The sequence below is a fragment of the Rana temporaria genome, chromosome 1 (genome assembly GCF_905171775.1).
Source record: "Rana temporaria chromosome 1, aRanTem1.1, whole genome shotgun sequence".
Lineage (NCBI taxonomy): Eukaryota > Metazoa > Chordata > Amphibia > Anura > Ranidae > Rana > Rana temporaria.
The window spans coordinates 88653636-88677459 of NC_053489.1; the positions used below are offsets into that span (position 1 = coordinate 88653636).

At 42.7% G+C, this 23824-nt stretch overlaps 1 protein-coding gene across 2 annotated transcripts in view; it reads right to left on the reverse strand.

Annotated features, from left to right (window-relative positions):
- Positions 1–509: 509 nt before the first annotated feature.
- The window catches only part of SREK1 (splicing regulatory glutamic acid and lysine rich protein 1), a 78624-nt gene continuing 55309 nt past the window's right edge, over positions 510–23824 (reverse strand). For both annotated transcript variants that reach the window (XM_040340056.1, XM_040340050.1), the window contains 7 exons: positions 21879–22057; positions 18329–18459; positions 17159–17264; positions 14972–15091; positions 7162–7305; positions 5469–5561; positions 510–2084 (listed from right to left, as the gene is read on the reverse strand). In XM_040340056.1, the coding sequence (XP_040195990.1) occupies positions 2069–2084; positions 5469–5561; positions 7162–7305; positions 14972–15091; positions 17159–17264; positions 18329–18459; positions 21879–22057 (789 nt within the window). In that variant the 3' untranslated portion in view covers positions 510–2068. The remainder of the gene's footprint in view (positions 2085–5468; positions 5562–7161; positions 7306–14971; positions 15092–17158; positions 17265–18328; positions 18460–21878; positions 22058–23824) is intronic.

A 23824-nucleotide genomic window follows, 5' to 3' on the forward strand; every position in this document is an offset into this window, starting at 1 on the left:
GCCTGGCTGCCTATTATGGTATGTTTAAGTGTCTTGCTGTGAGGAAAGGGGGGGGGGATCACTCCAGCAACCCCCCCCCCCTGCTAAGACTGTTTACTAAAGGAGAAGTTTGAACACACCTGACCTGTATCACCATTGTCATTGGACAATTTAACCCACCCTGTTTCCCAAGGGTGGGAGGGATGTGTTTTGAAGAGAAATGTGTTACCATGTGCTTGCAATAAAGATTAATTCCCTGTTTTGAACCTCAAACAGAGCTGTGTGTCTCGTTTCTGGGGGGGAAATCTGTATGGGTCGTGTCGCCGGATTGTGGAGTGTCGATAAGCTGTCTTAGGTTGGTGGAATGGAATATCGTCAACGGTGTTAACCCCTGACCGTTACACCAGGCATGTCAAACTAGGCCACATGCAGCCCTCAGTTGGTCTTTCCCTCCTTTTATTTTTTTTTGGAGCAGTACACATTGGTGACGTGTAATGTTGTGTATACTGCAGGCAGCTCCTCCTTGTAAATATCCCCCCTTCATGCCACCGGGTGTTGTCCTGAGCAGCTGTCTTAGAGGCCTTTGCTCTTGGTGACTGTAGCTTTGAGGCAAGAAAAAAAAATGCCTGGCGCTTCTAAAAGTGTATAATGCATTTACAGGCGTCAATTCTATTGAATGGGCTAGAATAAGAACTTAAGGCTCCCCACACCGCCGGCAGAACACAATGGCACTGTGGGAGGCATTCCTCCATCAACTACTACAGTCACACCTAAGTGTCCCGGGTTTTCGATTGTTTTTTTTTTATTATTTATTTCCGCAAGCAAAATTGCAAGTTCTTTCCAGCTTTTGGCAGGCGTTTCTCAACTAAAAGATGTGCTGCTGAAAAATGGGCAGGGAGCTGCTGTTTGAGCAGAAATTAAACCACCTGCTTAAAAAATGGTCATATAGCACTTTTCAGGCATTTCCATTAAATTCTAGGGGGACAAAAACTCCATTCTGTCCAAAAAGTAGCTTGTGCACTTTTTCGAGCGACAATCGTTTTGCTACAAGCGACAGAACGCTCAGATGTCAACAAAGGCTATTAAACAAATAGTAGGTTTTTGCTTGTTGAGCGTATTTAAGGTTCGACCTACAAGCTACAACATGCTCAATTGTGAATGGGGCCTCACTATGTTGATGGGGGAAATCGAGCGATTTTCTTTCATTCCACCAAAACTGAATCACGTATGGGCTGCCTAGAAGTTCTAAAATGTAATTAGACTCAAGCTGTTTTCAGTGCAAGAATGGTTATACTCCAAATCATAATTTTGCAATCGTTATATAAACGTTAATTACTTAAGTTATGTTGGTGTGGTCCTTGGGAGACATAGTGCAGCCATTTGAAGGATTTATTCCACTCAATTTGGCCCACTGCTTCATGCCTTGACATGCCTGGTCTACTCAAATATCATGGGGTCAGCCCAATCAAAAATTGGTGTTCATATTTTATGAACATAAACTTAGTAAAAAAAGGTCACAAAAAATGACATCCTCACATGGTTATCTGCAGAGCACACAATGTCTCCAATGTCAACATGTAACATTACAAGTTTTTTGGGAACAATTATTGGTCAGTTGCAGTTGTATGCTTTGTGAAAATAATGAGCAGATAAAATAAGAAAACTTTTATATACAACTTTCCTAAACCTCAATTCTTCACAATGATTGCACCATAGTGTTAAAAAAAAAAAAAAAACAGACCGAATGGACTCACAAGGTGGCCGTCATTAGCACAAATTTGGTTTAAAAACTTCACAAAGATGTTGGAACATGAAGAAGAGTCCTGTGATTCAATTCATAAGTTCATAAGCTTACCATCACACTGTGGTAAACAGTTACTAATGAAAAAGACGTACAGAGTGTTGTGGTAAGGACATCATATAATGCCCACTTGGTGAAGCCAACCGAAGAGTCCTTAGAGGAGCCGTGCCCACAGTTGATTCAGTCCACTTTGGCTTTTCCTTCTGTACCGTCCTCATTTAGTTTATAGATCCCAACATACTGAGAGATCCCTTCATTTTTGTCTTCTACATTCCCACTGTAGAACTGCTATGTGCTCCTTTTCCTAAAAAAAAAAAAAAAATTATCTTCACTATTTTTCAAAAAATAAACCTTTTCATCAATCTTCAGGTGCCACTGCACTATAAAAATAACTGTCATACAGAATTACAGTATTTGGAAAAAAAAAAATCCCAGCAGACTTTCCCAGCTGTTCTAGAAACGACATATGAAAAAACAAACATACATGCCAATCTAATCCTTATTCTTTTAATCAGGATAGGGGTCAATTTACACCATTATGCTGCAGCAACACACTCCAACACAATAAGGTAAAACAATCTCTAAAAATAGGTCAATTCCTAAAGGTCTAGTGCGGTTTATTGCATCAAAAATGCATGGAATTTAGGTTATATTGTTTTTAATGTCATAATTCACATCAGTGCTTGCAGTTCCAGAAAAATAAAAAAATAAGTAGAACATACTGAATTTTTCCTGTGCTGGACTGTAATGGAACGCTGTAAAAAGCATCAAAATTCACCAGAAAGCACCAAAAACATCCACATGTGAAACACGTCCTTATTTGAAGGTTAAGAAGGGGGATAATTGCACTCGACTGCATCAAAAATGCATTAAAAGCGTGCATGCAGAAAAGCACCTGGAAAGTATCCAGACTTCGTTTCTATGGTGCGGACTGGCCCGTAACGCAACATGAGTTAATATGTAAGGAACCACAGTGGCTTGGTTTGGTCGATAGCACCTCTGCCTGGCAGCACTGGGGTCATCGGTTCGATTCCAACCACGACACAAAACTATCTGCGTGGAGTTTGCATGTTCTTCCTGTATGTGTGGGTTTCCGTCAGGTACTCCTGTTTCCTCTCACACTCCAAAGACATGCTGGTAGGTGAGCCCTCAAAAATTCCACTCACATGCTAGCATTTTGCGAGTGGAATTTAGTGTAGGGCGAGTGAGATGCAGGTACGGACCAGGCTGACTATTTCCTGGCTGAAGTGATCAGCCAGAAAACTGTCAGCCGGAGGACACAGAGCAGCAGGGCTGGACTGTCCTGGTGCCACTTTGAGCAGAGGCTGCAGCACTCCCCTCCCTCTCTTCCTCCTCTTGTACCACACACAGCAGGCATCTCCGTGTCACAGAGCTGGGTCTGTGTCTTCGGCGGAGCAACAAGGTCCCACCCCCCCTAGACAGGCTCGTGTAATAGTACCGTATTTTCCGGCGTATAAGACGACCCGGCGTATAAGACGACCCCCTAATTTTCCAGGAAAATTTTTGGTTTTGGGATATACTCACTGTATAAGACTACCCCCTTTTTTTCAAGCCCCACTATGCCATTACATGCCCCCACTGTGCCATTACATGCCCCCACTGTGCCATTACATGCCCCCACTGTGCCATTACATGCCCCCACTGTGCCATTACATGCCCCCACTGTGCCATTACATGCCCCCACTGTGCCATCACATGCCCCCACTGTGCCATCACATTGCATTCCCCCACAGTGCCATCACATTGCATTCCCCCACAGTGCCATCACATTGCATTCCCCCACAGTGCCATCACATTGCATGCCCCCACAGTGCCATCACATTGCATGCCCCCACAGTGCCATCACATTGCATTCCCCCACAGTGCCATCACATTGCATTCCCCCACAGTGCCATCACATTGCATGCCCCCACTTTCCCCCCCACTGTGCCATCACTCACGTTTTGCAGGCCGGTGACAGTCTCCGTCTGCTGCGAGCGTCCATGATTTCAAAGCCGCGCGCCATCTTCTCAGCGTGTCCTGTGATTGGCAGAACACACATTTTCCCAGTAGCGCCTCTGTTCTATGTTCCGCCAATCACGGATGCCTTCTCATCTCGTCCGAGGATGAGAAGGCATCCGTGATAGGCGGAAAACAGAACAGAGGCGCTGCTGGGAAGATTTCTGTTCCGCCAATTACAGGACAGCGAGGACGTGCTGAGAAGACGGCGCGCAGCTTTGAAATTATGACGATCGCAGCTGCACGGAGACCGTACCCGGCGTATAAGACGACCCCAGACTTTGGATGCATTTTTTTGCATCCAAAAAGTCGTCTTATACGCCGGAAAATACGGTAGATGGATTGACTGTTCCACCTATGAAACAAGCCAGTCTGGGGGGTGGGACCTTGTTACACCGTGCCGCAAAACACAGACCCAGCTCCGTAACACACAGGAGATGCCCGGTGTGTGCCATCATCTAGGTAATTGTGAGTCTGAAGTGATGATAGGGCACAGAAATGCATTTCATGGGTACTGATATGCTTTATGTTAATATTGTTAATAACGTTGTTAATATTTATTTTTGGAACTTAATTCTGCATAAAACATTTAAACAGTGTAATTTCATGAGATTATTTACAAGGGTGTATTTAGGGGTGGACTTAGGGGTGGGGCAACTGGTGGCGAGCAACTTAAGGCCTGGCTGGTGGCTCAGGACTTGAAATTTTGAGCCCTGTGGTAGGTTACTGGGGCCTGTATAAATTTGCCCTAGTAAGTGTATGAATGTGCGTTAGGGAGCTTAGATTGCAAGCTTCTTGAGTACAGAACTGGTGTCAATATAAAGATAGATAGATATAGAGATAGAGAGAGACACACACACACACACACACACACACAATGGCCCAGATTCACATACGTAGGCGTATAGTTATGCCGGCGTAGCATATGGAATATACGCTACGCCAACGTAGTGTAGAGCGGCGAGCACAGTATTCTCAAAATACTTGCTCCCAACGTTGCGCCTGCGTAACTTATATCTGTCGGCGTAAGCCCGCCTAATTCAAAGTAGGTGGAGTGTGGGCGTGATCCATTTAAATGAATCGTGACCCCATGCAAATGATGGTCCGAACGAACAGCACATGCGCGCGCATGCTCAGAATCACGTCGAAGATACTCCCCAAGATACGACGGCTCAATGCGTACGACGTTAACGTAACCTACGCCCAGCCCCATTCACGTACTACTACGTAAATGACGTAAAATACCACGGCTGATCCGTCGTCTATACCTTTGCATGGGATGCGCCTCCTATAGGTGGAATAACTTTACGCCGGATGTACGCCTTACGTAAACGGCGTATACTACTGCGACCGGCGCAAGTACGTTCGTGAATCGGCGTATCTCGGTCATTTGCATATTCGACGCGTAAATCAATGGAAGCACCCCTTGCGGCCAGCGTAAATATGGGCCCAGGCTCCGACAGCGTAGGAAACTTACGTCGGTCGGATGAAGCCACATTTCAGGCATATCTAGCATTAAGAATCAGGCGCATAGATACGACGTCAAAGGTAGCAAGAAAACCCTTCCAAAAGCTTTGCAAAAACTAGCCCTGTACTATGATAAAAACATTTGCCAACAAAATGTATGAAACACGTGTTTAGTCAATGACAAGTATGATCCAAGTACTACCTTCTAGGAGTAGGAGACCTAGAAACCCTTTTTACGGTTTTGGAATTTCGGGGTGATTTGGAAACACTTCGACTTCTCCTTTTACGCTTTTCTCTGCAAGCAAAATAAAAAATGACATCCTAAAATAACTAGAATTGCGAGGACAGACCTAATAGATGTTTAAAATGATCTATAAATACAATTTCGATCACGCTAAACAAGTCAGATGTGTATAAAGCCTTTATACAAAGAAACAAAAACTTTAACATCATAAGGGGTAAATCTGCAATGTGGTATGCAAGTGGACAGTGCCTGGCAGGAAAAGTACTAAGGTCACAGATAAGTAGCGTGTCCCAAAGATGGGCATTATGGTCAGCTTCTAGTACAAGAACCTCAAGGTATCACTGACAGTACAATTCCTACATTCACTGGACCTGAATTTCATAATGACCATACTTTTATTGTAGAAGAGACATTAAGGGGGTTGATTTACTAAAACTCAAGTGTGCAAAATCTGGAGTAGCTGTGCATGGGAATGGCAATCAGCTTCTAACGTCAGCGTGTTCAATTAAACTGACAAAAAACAACAAACCTGGAAGCCGATTGGTTTCTGTGCAGAGCTGCACCAGTTTTAGTAAATCAACCCCAAAGTGCATCTCTTCTGCATTCAAATAAAAAAAATAAAATAAAAAGAAACCTTCCTGATGATTCTCCCCCCCCCCCCCCCCCCCAAGAGAAAAGTTTGGCTTTAAGTGGTTTAGCACTTTAGTCCTGGGTTTCTGGTGGTTAAACTGACCTCATTTACAGACCGAAGTTACATTTATTTGATCTCAAGGACAATATGAAAATCGGATGGAAAAATTTATATGAGCTGTCTGACAATTTTCAGATCGTTAGTACAGTGCTTTTCGACAGCCGATTTCACCTTTTCGTCAGACAAAAGCTGAATGCACAACTATAATTTTTTTGTTGAATGTGCACGTACGAAGAAATCACTCTTTAACGATTAATTGTGCAGCTCTAATGCATGTACATACATACACTCCTGTACACACACACAATATATATATATATATATATATATATATATATATATATAAAAATATATATATATATATATATAAACAAAGTACATATACACACACATATGCATATAAACACGACCTTTTAAAAATCAGTAACTGTACCTTTCTTCTAACTGCAAGGTATTGCACTGTAGGGGAGGCAGAAAGAGCATGAAGGTAAAAAAAACCTTCTGTGTGATGCTTCCCCCCCAATACTTACCAGAGCCTCATTCTCGAACCAGCAATGTGGCTGTCCCAGGACTCCCTCTCCTCACTGGCTGAGACAGCAGCGAGAGTCATTGGTTCCCACTACTGTCAATCACAGCCAGTGAGGCAATGAGGAGAGCGTGGGGGCAGGGCCGAGCCGTGGCTCTATGCGTCTTATGGACGCATTAAATGAGGCTCTGGAGCGAGCATGCACCAGTGCCCCCCATAGCAACCAGTTTGCCATCATGGGCACAGGTCATGGGGGAGGAGCCAGGAGTGCCGAATGGGGACCCGAGAAGAGGAGGATTGGGGCTGATCTGTGCAAAACCATTGCACGGAGCAGGTAACTTTGTTTATACCTGTAAAGCACCACTGTCTGCATCACCATTATGTAGAAGAATACAAATACAATACAAAATAATAATAAAAGAGTGATGTCATACCTGCTAACACTGCGGGACCTTTTTACAGATGAGTGGCCCTTTGAGGGGCTACGAGACCTTTTCTCTTTTTTTCTTTTATCATTTTTCTCTTTTGTTCGCTCCTTTTCCTTAGCTTTACTTTTCTCCTTGTCTCTCTTCTTCTCTCTAAAACATCAAATAAAATCTACAATCAAAGACTTTAAAATACGATTTTCAAAGTGTTGTAATCAGCTGAAGTGTTAGTCTAGTACTAATGAAACATCAGCGGTCACTTTATTAGTTACACCTTCTCGTTAACGCAAACAGCCCAACAGCAAATCATATGACCGCAATTCAGTACAGAAAACATGCAATGATGTGTGATGCATGACTTTGACCATACAGTAGGGCTGCAACTAACGATTATTTTCATAATCGATTAGTTGGCTGATTATTGTTTTGATTAATCGGATAATAGCCTAAAAAAAATAAATTGTTGTTGGGACAATTTGTTGTTGGGCAGATTACAAAACACAAATTGCCGCAAAAACACATTACATGCATTTTTGCAGCTTCTCCATTGAAGTATATTGAACCAAAAAAAAAACAAAAATGCACCGTTTTGCGTTAAAAAGTCCTTGCCCTTTCCAAATACGCAGCAGCTGAAAAAAAATCATGGATGTGAACGCGTCCCATAGGAAAACATGTAAATGAACTGTAGTGTGTTTCTGCAAAAAGCACCAAAATACAGAGCTGTGAATTCAGGCCTGAGATGTTTAGTAACATAATGGGGTTAAAAAAACAAAAATAAGTACAAAAAGAGCAAATAATCGCTACTGTAAAGGGTTCATTTTTTTACCGTGGGACAGTGAAAGTAATATTTACAGTAGCGATTTGCTTTTTTGTACTATAAAGGGCTAATTTTATTTTTTTTAACCCCTTTATGTTACTGTCTGATTAATCGATTATGAAAATTGTAATCGGTTCATTTCATAATCGATTAGTTGTCGATTAATCGATTAGTTGTTTCGGCCCTACCATACAGTAAATGCCGATTCCAAACATTGTATTTTTCTCTTAGGCAGTCCCGTACGTGATTTTTCCATCCACACATTCGATGTGAATGGGGGAATCACTCCCATTGAGCCGTTGTATTTTTACAATGATCAGCGTTTCTGGCTATAGCCAGTGGCTGATCATTCAGGAAAGACCCAACAGGGCGATAGTACAGAAGTCAAACGATAGTGAGACCTCGTTACAGCCAGCTAGTCCATACATGGATCAAAATTCATCTGGTCCTTGCTGAACTGGCCAAATTTCAATCCATGTATGGCTAGGCTTTAGAAACAGGTGACGATTTTACACACTGTTCTTAAGAGTTTACAGAAAAAAACAAAAAACTGTATGAAATTCACACAGATCAGCCATAATATTATGACCACCGACAGGTAAAGTGAATAACATTATTTGAAAGTGGCTAGTATATATTAGGCAGCGTCCCTGATGTTTATGTGTTAAAAAGTAGAAAAAAATATAGGGCAAGTATAAGGATTTGAGCGATTGGGTCAAAGCAACTCCAAAACTGCAGCTCTTGTAGGATGTTCCCAGTCTGCAGTTGTCAGGACCGACCAAAAGTGGACCTAGGAAGGAAAACTAGCGAACCGGCGACAGGATCATGAGCAGCCAAGGCTTACTGATGCACGTGGGGAGGAAAGGCTGGCCCATGTAGTCCAATTCATCAGAAGAGCTACTGTAGTTAAATTGCTGAAAAGTTTAATGCTGGTTCCCATAGCCGGTTAAGACCCGGACCAATATGCAGGTTAAGGACCTTTCCCCTTTTTGCCATTCGGCACTGCGTCGCTTTAACGGACAATTGCGCGGTTGTGCGACGTGGCTCTCAAACAAAATTGGCATTCTTTTTTTCCCCACAAATATACACACGGGTCCCAGAAAACAGCAGGGACCATTTGGAATGCGCAGTAGGGCAAGGCTTCACTTTCCCCGATTCCCTTAAAGAATATGCTGACTTTAAAAAAAAAAAAAAAAATTGGCCTACCTCCGCTTTAACGGATCTGGTACTGTCAGCTTGGTGTCAGATACCAAAGCACACCTTCATAGGTCTTTTGGTGTCCAAGCCTCCACGCCAATTTTGGTGGCTAAAGTGGGGGGAGGCTACTCAATATTAAATGAGTGGTCATAAGGTTATGGCTAGAGGTCGACCAATATCGGCCGATTTTTGGCACTTTTAATTAATCAGCATCGGCCGATTGTTTTTTTTTTTTTTAAAAAGCCGATTTACTCAGCACAACTTACATTGACTTCTATGATACAGAAGTCATTTGCAAGTTGGATGAAGTTTCCCTTGGAGCACTTGTCTCTGGGCAGCCTGCCAAGTTTGAGAAAAGAATATTATGGACCAGATTCACAAAGCACTTAAGCCGATGTAGAACAAGTTACGCCGACTTAAGTGCAAATGTGCGCCGTCGTATCTGTGCACCAGACCCACAAACTAATATACGCCTAAAAACAGGCTTCACCCCGCCGACGTAACTTGCCGGCGTAGGGTGGGCACACATTTAGGCTGGACGCATGGTGGCGCTCCCATTGATTAGCCATTCAAATATGCAAATGAGGGAAATACGGCGATTCACGAACGTACGTGCGGCGCATGCTACGCGAGATGTGCGGAAGTTGTATGTCCGGCGTAAAGTCATGCCCCATAAAGAAGGTGCAACCCGGCAACAGACATGCACAGGTCTGCACCAGGGAACACAAGCCGGCGTATTTTGCGTTGGATGTGTGTCTGGCTGGGAGTACGTTATGTTCACGGAGTACGTAGTGATCCGGCGTAGCTTAGGCAGTTGTGCCGGCGTGGTTGCGAGCAGGCGCATGGGGGTGCTGTGTCGTCACGGAGCATGCGCAGTTCGTAATACGTACCCGTCTGGCGCTCGACCCATCATTTGCATGGGGTCACGCCCACTTTCACCTACGCTGTTGTGCGCCTTCGAAACCCACACCACGCTGGTGCACCGCTGGGAGCACTGGCTTGCTGAATGCAGTGCTTGCCTCTCTGCGCTGTGTTGGCGTAGCGTACATTGTTTGCCCTATGGCGGCGTAATGTGCTCCCTGCTCTCTGTGAATCTGGGCCAATGTTGCAACTTATCAATGAACTGAACTCCATGTGTAGAAGTTCTCAGTTTAACCATTTAAAGACTAAAGCTTTTCTAACACTTGTTGCTTACAATTAAAAATCCTGTATTTTCTGCTAGAAAATCACTTGGAACCCCCAAACACATACATACATACATACACACACACACACACACACACACACACACACATATATATATATATATATATATATACACACACACACACACATTTACAGTGCCTTGCGAAAGTATTCGGCCCCCTTGAACTTTGCGACCTTTTGCCACATTTCAGGCTTCAAACATATAAAACTATAATTTTTTTTGAAGAATCAACAAGTGGGACAAAATCATGAAGTGGAACGAAATTTATTGGATATTTCAAACTTTAACAAATAAAAAAACTGAAAAATTGGGCATGCAAAATTATTCAGCCTCCTTAAGTTAATACTTTGTAGCGCCACCTTTTGCTGCGATTACAGCTGTAAGTCGCTTGGGGTATGTCTCCATCAGTTTTGCACATCGAGAGACTGAAATTTTTGCTCATTCCTCCTTGCAAAACGGCTCGAGCTCAGTGAGGTTGGATGGAGAGCATTTGTGAACAGCAGTTTTCAGTTCTTTCCACAGATTCTCGATTAGATTCAGGTCTGGACTTTGACTTGGCCATTCTAACACCTGGATATGTTTATTTGTGAACCATTCCATTGTAGATTTTGCTTTATGTTTTGGATCATTGTCTTGTTGGAAGACAAATCTCTGTCCCAGTCTCAGGTCTTTTGCAGACTCCATCAGGTTTTCTTCCAGAATGGTCCTGTATTTGGCTCCATCCATCTTCCCATCAATTTTAACCATCTTCCCTGTCCCTGCTGAAGAAATGCAGGCCCAAACCATGATGCTGCCACCACCATGTTTCACAGTGGGGATGGTGTGTTCAGGGTGATGAGCTGTGTTGCTTTTACGCCAAACATAACGTTTTGCATTGTTGCCAAAAAGTTCGATTTTGGTTTCATCTGACCAGAGCACCTTCTTCCACATGTTTGGTGTGTCTCCCAGGTGGCTTGTGGCAAACTTTAAACGACACTTTTTATGGATATTTTTAAGAAATGGCTTTCTTCTTGCCACTCTTCCATAAAGGCCAGATTTGTGCAGTATACGACTGATTGATTGTTGTCCTATGGACAGAGTCTCCCACCTCAGCTGTAGATCTCTGCAGTTCATCCAGAGTGATCATGGGCCTCTTGGCTGCATCTCTGATCAGACTTCTCCTTGTATGAGCTGAAAGTTTAGAGGGACGGCCAAGTCTTCGTAGATTTGCAGTGGTCTGATACTCCTTCCATTTCAATATTATCGCTTGCACAGTGCTCCTTGGGGTGTTTAAAGCTTGGGAAATCTTTTTGTATCCAAATCCGGCTTTAAACTTCTCCACAACAGTATCTCGGACCTGCCTGGTGTGTTCCTTGTTCTTCATGATGCTCTCTGCACTTTAAACGGACCTCTGAGACTATCACAGTGCAGGTGCATTTATACGGAGACTTGATTACACACAGGTGGATTCTATGTATCATCATTAGTCATTTAGGTCAACATTGGATCATTCAGAGATCCTCACTGAACTTCTGGAGAGAGTTTGCGGCACTGAAAGTAAAGGGGCTGAATAATTTTGCACGCCCAGTTTTATATCTTTATGTTTGAAGCCTGAAATGTGGCAAAAGGTCGCAAAGTTCAAGGGGGCCAAATACTTTTGCAAGGCACTGTATATATTTTTTTTTTGCAGAGACCCTAGGGAATAAAATGGCGGTTGTTGCAATATTTTATGTCACACGGTATTTGCGCAGCGGTCTTTCAAACGCAATTTTTGGGGGAAAAATACAATTTGATGAATATAAAAAAAAAAACTAAAACAGTAAAGTTAGCCCATTATTATTATTTTTTTCTTCTTCGTCCAAAAGTTTTGATTACCTGTTTTTGTGCCTGCTTCCTGATTCCCTTACTGAAGATGGCCGGGGCAGCACCCGAGAGCCGAGGGAGAGATTGGCTTCAGGTGGCGACATCGCAGGCGCCCAGGACAGGTAAGTGACCATATATTAAAAGTCAGCAGCTGCAGTATTTGTAGCTGCTGACTTTTAATATTTTTTTTTCCCGGCGGAACTCCGCTGCTTTCACACTGGAGCGGGCAGGCGCTATTCGGCTGCTAGCGGGGCGGGGCGTTCACACAGACTGCAGGGGAGCCATTTTGCAGGCACTTTAAATGTGCTATTTTTAGCCCAAAAGCGCCTGAAAAACACCCCAGTGTGAAAGGGGTCCAATTGTTAGATTTTATGGGATGAAGGGGGATTTTTTTAATTTTTTTTAATCTGCCCAACATATCGGCCCAAAAGAAAAAACTGCATCATATATCGGCCATCGGCCGCCGCAATTTCTAAATATCGGCATCGGCCAGAGAAAAACCCATATCGGTCGACCTCTAGTTATGGCTCATCAATGTATACAATGGAGCGGCAGTGCCAAGGGTAAAGATGCTTTGTACGAATCAGAATTGCTTATATAATCATCCCATTTGTGTTAGGCAAAGAGTAATATTGGCCTGCAACAAGCAGTGGGCCATCAACACTTGAGGACTGAGAAGGGGGGGGGGGGGGGGGGGAACCCTGGTCTGGCTATTCTCAGATTCTGACAAGATAATAGGATTAGAATTTAAAGTACACATGATCTGAAATTGGTTTCTAAAAGCCGAGGACACCTTTGTTGGGATATAGTGGACCAGAGGTTCCTAGATTTTTTTTTTTGTTCAGTGGACAGCTTTAAGAAAAATCAAAGAAAAATTAGATTCCTCCATCTACTCCAAAAGTGCAGATGGATTTATCTCCAGCTGCAGCGATCAAAAATATCTACTTCTGGGCTGAACATTTTCCACGTCTTTGATTTTGTCATTGATGGGAGTCAGCCAACAAATCGCCCATTGAGTGATTTTCAGCCAGTGTCTGCCTTTAACCAATGGACTGTACTTTTACTTTCTCCATTAAATCATACCTAATCGTTATCTTTTGTATGACTTGACTGTAAGCTCTAACTAGTAAGGCCCTCTGACCCCTCTTGTATTGAATTATACTGTAACTGTATTCTCTCTCTCGATTTTATAAAGTTTTATGCAAACTGCTGGAGCTAGACATCCTGTAGAATACGGTAATACATTTGTACGGTGCTTTAGGCCTTTCTGAAGGAAAAAGTGGGGTTCCCCTGGGTACCCAAAGAGCTACCTAAAAGCAGACGAATTGCATAGATCATAAGTTTGGCATTTACACAGTAATGCCATCAACGCACAAAAATAAAAATTGCATACTCAGAGACATATTCGGCTAGTTTTAAATCAAACATAGGCAAACAGGTGGAAAAGGGATGTTATTCATCAAGGTTATAAATTAAAAACACAGTAGCGATTACATCAAAGCCTACACTGATACTAGCCCATTATGCTTTTCATTTGCAGGCTTTGCAGTGGGCTAAAGAGGAAGTAAACCCCATCAGGGTTTACTTCCTCTTTAAAGTCCAAGGGGCGTCCCCTAATGCACTTTGTTGCTCTTTCTCCCAAATCAATGACAATGCATCAACACTCACTGCATAACCCACAATAACGTGTTCATCCATGCATTAATGCATGTTCACATACCTTGCTGTGTGTTGTACCAATCATTTTAAAAGTCGATTACAATGCAGTTTGACCTGTATTTTGATACTTTTTCACTGATCTCAACAGAAGAGAATCTGCCAAATCTGGACAAGTGCATAATGGGCTCCTCGGAGTTTCTAGATATTTTCACACTAACTGTACACATTCTGATGGTCTAAAGAGTACGTGACAGTTCTTTAAGGTAATTCTGTTTAAGATATTGTGGTGCCAGTAAGTACCTGACGTATGCTACAAATTACATTTTTAAACCTTAGATTGCAGGGCCAACCTGAATAAAGGGCACTAGCTGAGAAAACATTTAGATCAGCATATATATTAATTTGTCTAGTCATCAATCTAAATATTTCACACAGCAACAGTCAGACTAGGAGAAGGAGTCCGCACTGAATCCGCCAGGACTACGGTTTTGCACAACTCTTGCCATCATTCTCACATGCTTACAAGAGAGAAGAGCAAAGGTAAATGGCCTTTACAAGGTGCTGCACCTTTACTGTTCACACCCTTGGGTGGCTTAGCAATGGCAGCCCCACATCTCTCTCAGCACAGGACTTCTCAAACTGTAGTCTGCAGGGAAGTAAAAAAGAAAAAACCTGGCTATGTTGACTGGCAGACATGCTTGGATCATCAGAACAAAAATCTTAAAGCGGAGCTCCACTTATTTTTGTGTTTATTAAAAGTCAGCAGCTGCAAAAAGTGTAGCTTGCTTAGAATGGAAGTGGGAGCGGGTACCTGTCAAAACTAGGTACCTGTTCTCGCCCCAGAAATTACAACCCAAATGTGGCATATTTTCTTTGGGGGGGGGGGGGGGGGGGGCGGTGGTGCTTAAAGTGGAACTTCCCCTTTTGGGTGGAGCGCAATAGGTAATAAAAATGGTTCACAAACATGTATCTCAGCTTTGTATTAAACCATTTGCCTAAAAAGATGTACTTTAAGCCAATCACATTATTAAAAAATAATGTAAAAGACTGATTTGCCCTAAAAAACACATGGTGTCTTATCACAGCATTTCAGTTACCTGGAGCGCGATCTGCTTTTTGATCTGTGTCGCTCTTTAGATCTCGAGCGTTTCTTGTGAGGACTCTTAGATTTCCGTCGCTCCTTGTGTCTGGACCGAGAACGGTTATGTGATCGACTTCTAAACAGCAAAGACAACAATGAACAGCATTAAAAAAAAACGTTAGTACATTACGCCCTTTATACGTAATAGGGCAATTATAAGGTAACTTGTAACGAACACTTGAACTCATTTATCGAGTATGAAACAAGGACCGCTAGAATGCAACAAAGTATTCCAGAAACTCTAAAAAATTTGATCCAAACAACAAAAATTATGTTTTTTTCCCATTTAATTCTGTGCCAACAGCAGCCACATTTGAATTACTGTTGATTATAGAAAATACCATACTGTATATCTGTTACATCTAAAAATCTATTTCTAATATCTGTGTCTGGTACTAGCTAGAGCACAATATGGAATGAAACCAGCACGCCACAGCGAACCCTGCCTTTACTTCTACATAGGGATTCGTTCTGTTTAACCACTTAAGACCTGGACCAAAATGCAGGTACAGGACCCGGACAGTTTTTGCGATTCGGCACTGCGTCGCTTTAACTGACAATTGAGCGGTCGTGCGACGTGGCTCCCAAACAAAATTGACGTCCTTTTTTTCCCACAAATAGAGCTTTCTTTTGGTGGATTTTGATCACCTCTGCGGTTTTTATTTTTTGCTCTATAAACAAAAATAGAGCGACAATTTTTACTACTAATGGCGGCGATAAGCGATTTTTTTCGTGACCGCGACATTATGGCGGACACATCGGACAATTTTTACACATTTTTGGGACAATTGTCATTTTCACACCCTCTGCTACGCCACTGGGGAAGTCCAGGCTTCCCCCTTGCGTCAGAGGGGGACGGGGTCACGTGACGGTGGCCCCGCCTCACAAATATAAGAAATGTCAAAGCTCCAGCCGCTCATTCGCCGGGCAGTGTCCGGCGGAGAGAGAAGGCCGGCGATGGTGCTCTGGATCTTCTCATCGCTGGACCGGAGAGGAGATCACCCGTTGCTGGATACAGACAACGTTGGAGCCGGGACCGAGTAGATTACCACCGCTGGATTTTTTTCCTTTTTTTTTTTATTATTAATAAAGGACTTTTTTCCTACGGTGTGTGTGTGTTTTTTTACAATTATTTACACTTCCTTCGTGAAATGGTAGGGGTACAATGTACCCCATTACCAATTCACATAGGAGGGGGGCAGGATCTGGGAGTCCCCTTTGTTAAAGGGGTCTTGCAGATTCTGATAAGCCCCCTGCCCGCATACCCCCCACAACCACCGGGCAAGGGTTGTGGGGATGAGGCACTTGTCCCCATCAACATGGGGACATCCTCCCTATGTTGAGGGCATGTGGCCTGTTACGGTTCAGGAGAGGGGGGGGGCGCATTTTTCCCCCCTCTTTTCTGCGGCCGGGCAGGTTAACGTGCTCGGATAAAGGGTCTGGAATGGATATTTGGGGGGAACCCCACGTCATTTTTTTAAAAATTGGCGGCGGGGTTCCCCTTAGTATCCATACCAGACCTGAAGGGCCTGGTAATTGAATTTGGGGGGACCCCTACGCTTTTTTTCTTTATGAAAAAATTCCCTATGAATTGCCAGCGCCGACAATTCATTATAGCTGCAAGTCCGGTTTTAAATGCCTTTTTTTCCCTTTCAGAAATGACACTTTGTGCAGTGACAGTTGTAAGTATGGGAAACATGCGCTTTTTCACATGCTAACTTTACAACCCCCCCCCCCCCCCCCCCCCCCAGGTACGAAATTTAAAGTAATATTTCACTTTTATTGTTTCACTTTTAGCATTACTAAATTCACTGCTCCCGAAAAAACTTCCGTTTTTAAAACTTTTTTTTGCATTGATACATGTCCCCTGGGACAGGACCCAGGTCCCCAAACACTTTTTAGGACAATAACTTGAATATCAGCCTTTAAAATTAGCACTTTAGATTTCTCCCATAGACTTCAACAGGGTGTTCCGCGGCTTTTCGAATTTGCCGCGAACAACCCAAACTGTTCGTTGTTCGCCGAACAGGCAATGTTCGAGACGAACATGAGTTCGACTCGTACTCGAAGCTCATCCGTAGTGATGAATATGTACATTACCAAAAAAAGAATCCAAAACCATTATGTCTCCACTTTAATATACCTGTGCTTTGAGTGTGAACGTTTCCAACTAGATTGGGATCTGGAGCGAGACGGTGAGCGTGATTTGGAGTGTTGCAGCAATACCCTTTCAACTGATTTAGCAGGCTCTATTATTCAGAATAAAAACAAAAAAAGAATGCAAAAAAAGAAAAAACAGCAAAGCACATTAATAACATTTGATCCCAAGATGATTCAAATATATGTTTAAAAGAAAAGCTAAGATTAGATAAAATTTAAGTCCTTCACGCTGAGGCTTCTGTTTCAAGTGAAAACTGACTGGCTCTCACAGCAGTAACATGAGTGGAAGCCCGAGACTCCCAATCAGAAGCCTGAACTATAAGCTGTCAGTGAATGCTTGGTCAATGTGCTGGAAGCACACAACCACCGGTTGCCCTAGACACGTGTGGTGGCTAGTCATTAAGGTACACCAATCTTGGTGCCGCATATATGCATTGCACAACCAGCAAGAGGTTAAATGAATAGCAGAATATGGTTATAAAATGTGGAGCTGCTGAAATTGCTAAATAGAACAGCTCTGCCTTTCATACTGCAATAGGAAAGCTGCCAATACGTCTCCAGCATATGCATTTTGCGTGTCTCCAACCCTTAGCCCCCTGTCATGAGCAGTCAACAACACAGTTCATGCATGGAAAAATAGGGAACGTCTATATTGCATCATGGGAGACAAACTTTGTCTTGGCTAAAACTATTGACGAGTTTTATACTGGTTCCCAGTTATTTTTAAATGTCAGTGCCTGACAGACAGGTTCCTAAAATGTTTTTCCCTAATTAAGGTCATGCCATCATTGCCAAAATGAAAAGCAAAGATGAAAACCTTAAAGTGCGAATGCAACCGCATACCGGTTAGTTGCAGCAGGGGTTCCCACGATCAGCTGTAAGAGGCAGCCCCAATTAAAGCAATGGGAAGCTGCCTCCACAGCTAATCACGGCCACTCGCATGTAATCTCTTATACAGCGATCACGAGAGAGTGATCAGCCCTTGACACCGGCAGTCTGCGGACCAGATCGGACAGCACACACTTATAATGAATTAGTACTGTAAAAAAAAAAAAGTATTCAAATCATCTTTAACTAGTACAGTGTATAGCAGAATTCATTTTTCAACACTGGAAAATACAATTCACCCAGATGTGGAAGGAAAGTGACATACCTGGCTCAATGGCCTCAGAAATCAATGACTGTGCCTCTCGTACCCTCTTCATCACCTCTTCTAACTCCTTTGCAGCAGCTTGTGGGGTCAATTCAGGGGGCTTCACAATTGCATTGTTAGAATGATTGATTCTGAATAGAAAAAATAGGGTATTTGTACTCACTGTAAAATGTAATTTTTTAGAGTCCATTGAGGGACACAGAAGTCTTAAATCTTTACTGCCAGATACAAGATGATTCAAATACTGTAGCTGCCAACTTTTAATAAAAATACATTTACCTGTCCAAAGATCCAGCGCTGTCCTAACCAAGGTCAATTGGTTAGGACAGTGCTGCCATGCTGAGTATGGGAAGCCAGCCTATGCATTTTCAGTGTACCTGGGGAGTGTGTACCGGACAATAAAAAAAAAAAAAAAAAGTTATGCTTGAAAAGTAGAAGGGGGTGAAAAAGGAGGAATAGCGGAACTTAAATTTTTCAGTGAAGTTCTGCTTTAAAACACTCACCTGGAAGAGGTAATGGTGACAAAAAACACCACCATGTTGTTGAGAGCAGAGAGGTGGTCTCTAATAGGTTTAAAATAGCAGGTTTTGAAAAACAGAGAGAACCAGAGTCAGGTCCCATAAAGTCACAGAGGAGTAAACAGTGGGAGGTGCATGAGAAACTCCCTGAACAAAAGTCTTAAAAGAATAAGACTTTAAAGTGGAGTCCTACCGCTTTAAGCACTCATGTAATTTTTTTTTTTGTGTGGTGGGGGGGAGCGGGTACCTGGTTCTGACAGGTACCCAGCTCCCACTTCCTCTCCTGGCGTCACGCGGAAAGTTCACCTCTCCCCCCTCCCTCACTGCAATCTTCTGGGACATGTCACAAAAGATTGCAGTAATTCACATTATACAGTGAACAGTGCTATAAATATGCATTGATTACTGTATAAATGTGACCGGCAGGGAAGGGGTTAACCACTAGGGGGCGGGGAAGGGGTTAAATGTGTAGCCTAGTGAGTTTTTTAACTGTAGGGGGAGGGTGGTGACTGGGGGAGGTGACCGATCTGTGTCCCTATGTACAAGGGACACAGCATCGGTCTCCTCTTCCTGACAGGACGTGGATCTCTGTGTTTACACACAGAGATCCACGGTCCTGCTCAGTTACTGGGCAATCGCGGGTGCCCGGCGGCCACGCGCATTGTGTTCCCAGTAACACGACGGGTGCGCGCGCCGCCGGCGCCCCCTAGCGGCTTTAAATGACAGGACGTCATATGACGTCCTGTCAGAACAATAGGGTATTCCGCCCACCGTCATTTGACGGCGTGCAGTTGCCAAGTGGTTAAAGCCAAACCACTGGTGCAGCTGTTGGAAGGAGATAACATATTTACAGTCTACCTGATCGACGCCTGCACTAGAGGATTCCTGTACATGGGAGATGAACCGGCACAGTTTTTCTTTAAACCTGCAAGCCAGTGAGCCCACATTTGGTGCCCTGTTATATAGGTCCTGGAACACCTCTGGCTACAGAGACAACTCTGTCGGATGCAGACACTGCTTTAGGCACAGCAAACTTGTCAGAAGCTACATGTAATGTACAAATGTAATGCAATAACACATTTTTGAAATGTGCATTTTTATTAATTATCAATGGATTTTTTTTGGTTGCTGCATATTACAACCAGAGCTCATATTTAAAAATTCTTGTAAAATTAGTATTTTACACTTTTAATAAAAAAATATTGAATACTTACCCTTTGATAGTCATTTTGCTGCTAAAAAAAAACCCCTTGGGGAACTCTTCCATTTTTTTTTAAACTATTTTTGGGGTGTGCAGATTTGTTTACTCTCGTGTTTTTCCATGTTGTGTTTAAGCTCCAACATGTTGACTGACAGATGAGATTACTTTTTATTTATTTTTTGAATAGAACCGAGAGGGATTAGAACACCTCAGTTCAGTTCCGCACACACGGCTCATGTGCAAGGTAAGGTCTACAGGATTGGATATATCAGTTTGTGAAAGACAGAATTCAGAGAGTCGTGGTTAATGATTCTTACTCTGAATGGTCTAAGGTTATCAGTGGTGTACCCCAAGGTTCAGTGCTGGGACCCTTACTTTTCAATATATTTATAAATGATATTGGGTCTGAAATCAAAAGTAACATTTCTGTCTTTGCAGATGACACCAAGCTATGCAGTGGAATAACGTCCTTACAGGATGTCGCCAATTTACAAGCCGACCTCAGTGCTCTGTCTAATTGGGCGACTTAGTGGCAGATGAGGTTTAATGTAGATAAATGTAAAGTTATGCACTTGGGGGCTAAGAATATGCATGCATCATACATACTAGGGGGAGTACAACTGGAGGGATCTGTAGTGGAGAAGGATCTGGGGGTCTTGGTAGATCATAAGCTCAATAATGGCATGCAATGCCAAGCTGCGGTTTCCAAAGCGAGCAAAGTCCTTTCTTGTATTAAGAGACGTATGGACTCCAGAGACAGATATAGAATTTTGCCCCTGTACAAATCATTAGTAAGACCTCATCTGGAATATGCAGTTCAGTTTTGGGCTCCAGTTCTCAAAAAGGATATCGGGGAACTGGAGAAAGTGCAGAGAAGGGCAACCAAACTGTTAAGAGGATTGGAGGAGCTCAGCTATGAGGAAAGATTAGAGAAACTGAATGTATTCACTCTTGAGAAGAGGAGAATAAGGGGGGATATGATCAACATGTACAAATATATAAGAGGTCCATACAGTGAACTTGGTGTTGAGTTATTCACTTTACGGTCAACACTGAGGACAAGGGGGCACTCTTTACGTCTAGAGGAAAAGAGATTTTACCTCCAAATACGGAAAGGTTTTTTTACAGTAAGAGCTGTGAAAATGTGGAACAGACTCCCTCCAGAGGTGGTTCTGGCCAGCTCAGTAGATTGCTTTAAGAAAGGCCTGGATTCTTTCCTAAATGTACAGAATATAACTGAGTACTAAGATTTGTAGGTAAAGTCGATCCAGGGTAAATCCGATTGCCTCTCGGGGGATCAGGAAGGAATTTTTTCCCCTGCTGTAGCAAATTGGATCATGCTCCGCTGGGGTTTTTTGCCTTCCTCTGGATCAACTGTGGGTGTGGAGTTGGGTGTATAGGATTGTATCATTGTACTGTGTTTTTTTTTTGTTTTGTTTTTTTGTGGTTGAACTGGATGGACTTGTGTCTTTTTTCAACCTGACTAACTATGTAACTATGAAACCTGTCAAGTTTTTATTGCCGTCTGTGCCTTTGGGAAGAGTCATCCTCTGTTATGTTTACTGTTACAATCGAAGGTAAAAATAAAAGAAGATTCAACATTTTGGATTGTCCCCACAACAGTAAGAGGAAATATCCTACCAAGAAAACACTAGTGCTGGTGACAACCAGGGATTACCTCACTTTGGACAACATGAAAACAAATTCTGCTGTAATTGACCATGACACTGCCCTGAGACAGAATATTGATTGTATCCATTTGGCCAATTTCTGCAATTTCCATACAATATAGAATACTGTAATTTCAGAAAACAGCCTAAAAGTCACTTACTTAAGGGGTCTGTCACCAAACATAACTCCATTGAATGTGAGGGCTCGCGTCACTGAATTCTGGTCAGAAAACTCTACAAAAGCAAATCGCGTTGGCTGAGTTTCATCACCAGCCATACGAACAAAACGGACATCCCCAACTTGCTTAAAGAATTCCAGAAGTTGCTCAGCTGTTGTAGTCTGCAGGATAAGTGAAGGACAAAAACAAGTTGTCAACACAGACGATTTAAAAAACTTTTGAAGAATGAGTGCAAGTCATTTAGAGTGTAAATTCACATTTGCCTAGAACAAAAAAAAACACAACTTAGAGATACATGAGGTTGATGCATTCTATTTAGATACCGGGTGTGAAAACTACATGACAGCTGTAGACAACATTTCTCTCCAGTTCAGGTCACATAAGAAGCCAATTCTGGGTCACATGACTCACAGTAGTTCTGAACTGTGAGTCATGAACTGTGGAACTGTGGGCAGAAGAGTCCTCACTCACTGTAACTAAAGACTTCAAGTGTTAATAAACCCAGGACAATAGATGGAGCTAGTTAGGGTTTTGTTGCCTTTCGTCAAATGCACCGTATCATTCTAATGCATTGAGGGCAACTTGCCAATGCTCAGTATGGCAATCTTGCTGGCCTTCCATAGATATTTATTGTGAGCAGTGCTCCTATGGCCCATCCCCAACAACGTGATCTATGATGAAACGCATCAGGCGGGGCCTAAGACGTCACCACACACCAAGATCAACACGAGGAGTGGCACCCTTCCCCGACACTGTCTGGAGTATTTCAAACTTCAGGTTGACTTATTTTTTTACTTTGCACCGGCACAGGACTATATTCTTTTTTTTTTTCTTGGTCTTAGGGGATTTCCCCCTTTTTCCTTTTTATCTGCACATCTATTTTTTTTTTTTTTTTTGATACACCGATTCATTTCAGGACTTTAGGATATTATTTTATGTTTCACATTTATTCGTGTTACATATTTATTCATTTTAAATCACACAGCGCTGCACTTTTTACTTAATATATATGTGAAACCTTACCATTGACAAAATATTTTTTTTCTCGCCATTTAAAAATAAAAAAAAGGCAGAGTGAGAGCAGTACAATGAATTTCCTGAAGAGCGTGTTCGTAGAAGTCTGACCATAGAAGTACAAGCAAACTGTGCTTGATAACAGCTTCCTGCATCCTTTAGTTTTCATGCCTTGGTATGGTATTTTCATCAATAGGAAAGCAGAGGGACTGGCAGGATTACCAGCTATTTCACACAAAAGAAGCAATACAAAGAGAACAGCATACTTTTCATGGTACAGCAGGCTCATATCAGAAATATAAAATGTTGGGGGTAACACTTTAAATGGGGGCAAAACACGGTATTAGGAACTGGGGTATGTAAAGTATTGATCAGGGTAATTTGGGTAGTTTCTGTTTTTATTAGGATTTAAAGAGTAAACACAGTTGATTCATAATAAATGGCTTCAGCTAATACTAACCATGAATGAAAGAAAAGTTTGTGTTATTCATATTCTCTGAAAAATGGCCAAGAAATCATAAATTCTGCCAGGGTATGTAAACTTATGAGCACAACTGTATGTACGTCATCGGCAGGAAGCACCAATAGATACCATGAACCTGGCATCAGTTTTTTCAGCTGGAAACGGCCTTTTCTGTAAAAGTGATCTGGTCGGCTCTACAGTTGCTCAATCATGTCTAAAAGGCGCAGAAGGGAGAACCCCCCCCCCCCCCCCCGGCACCGCCCCCCAGGCTCTCTGCAGAATCCGGTGAACACAAAGGAGGAGGTGGTAAATTTGTGTCCACCCCTTCTCTGTGACTAGTGAAGAGGAAACGGTGAGGATTTAATCATTTCTGGTTTCAGCTTGTAGAGCATCTGATCAAATCAATTTAAAGCGCCTCTGTCCCCCCGTGTTTACGTGCAAATGCAAACGC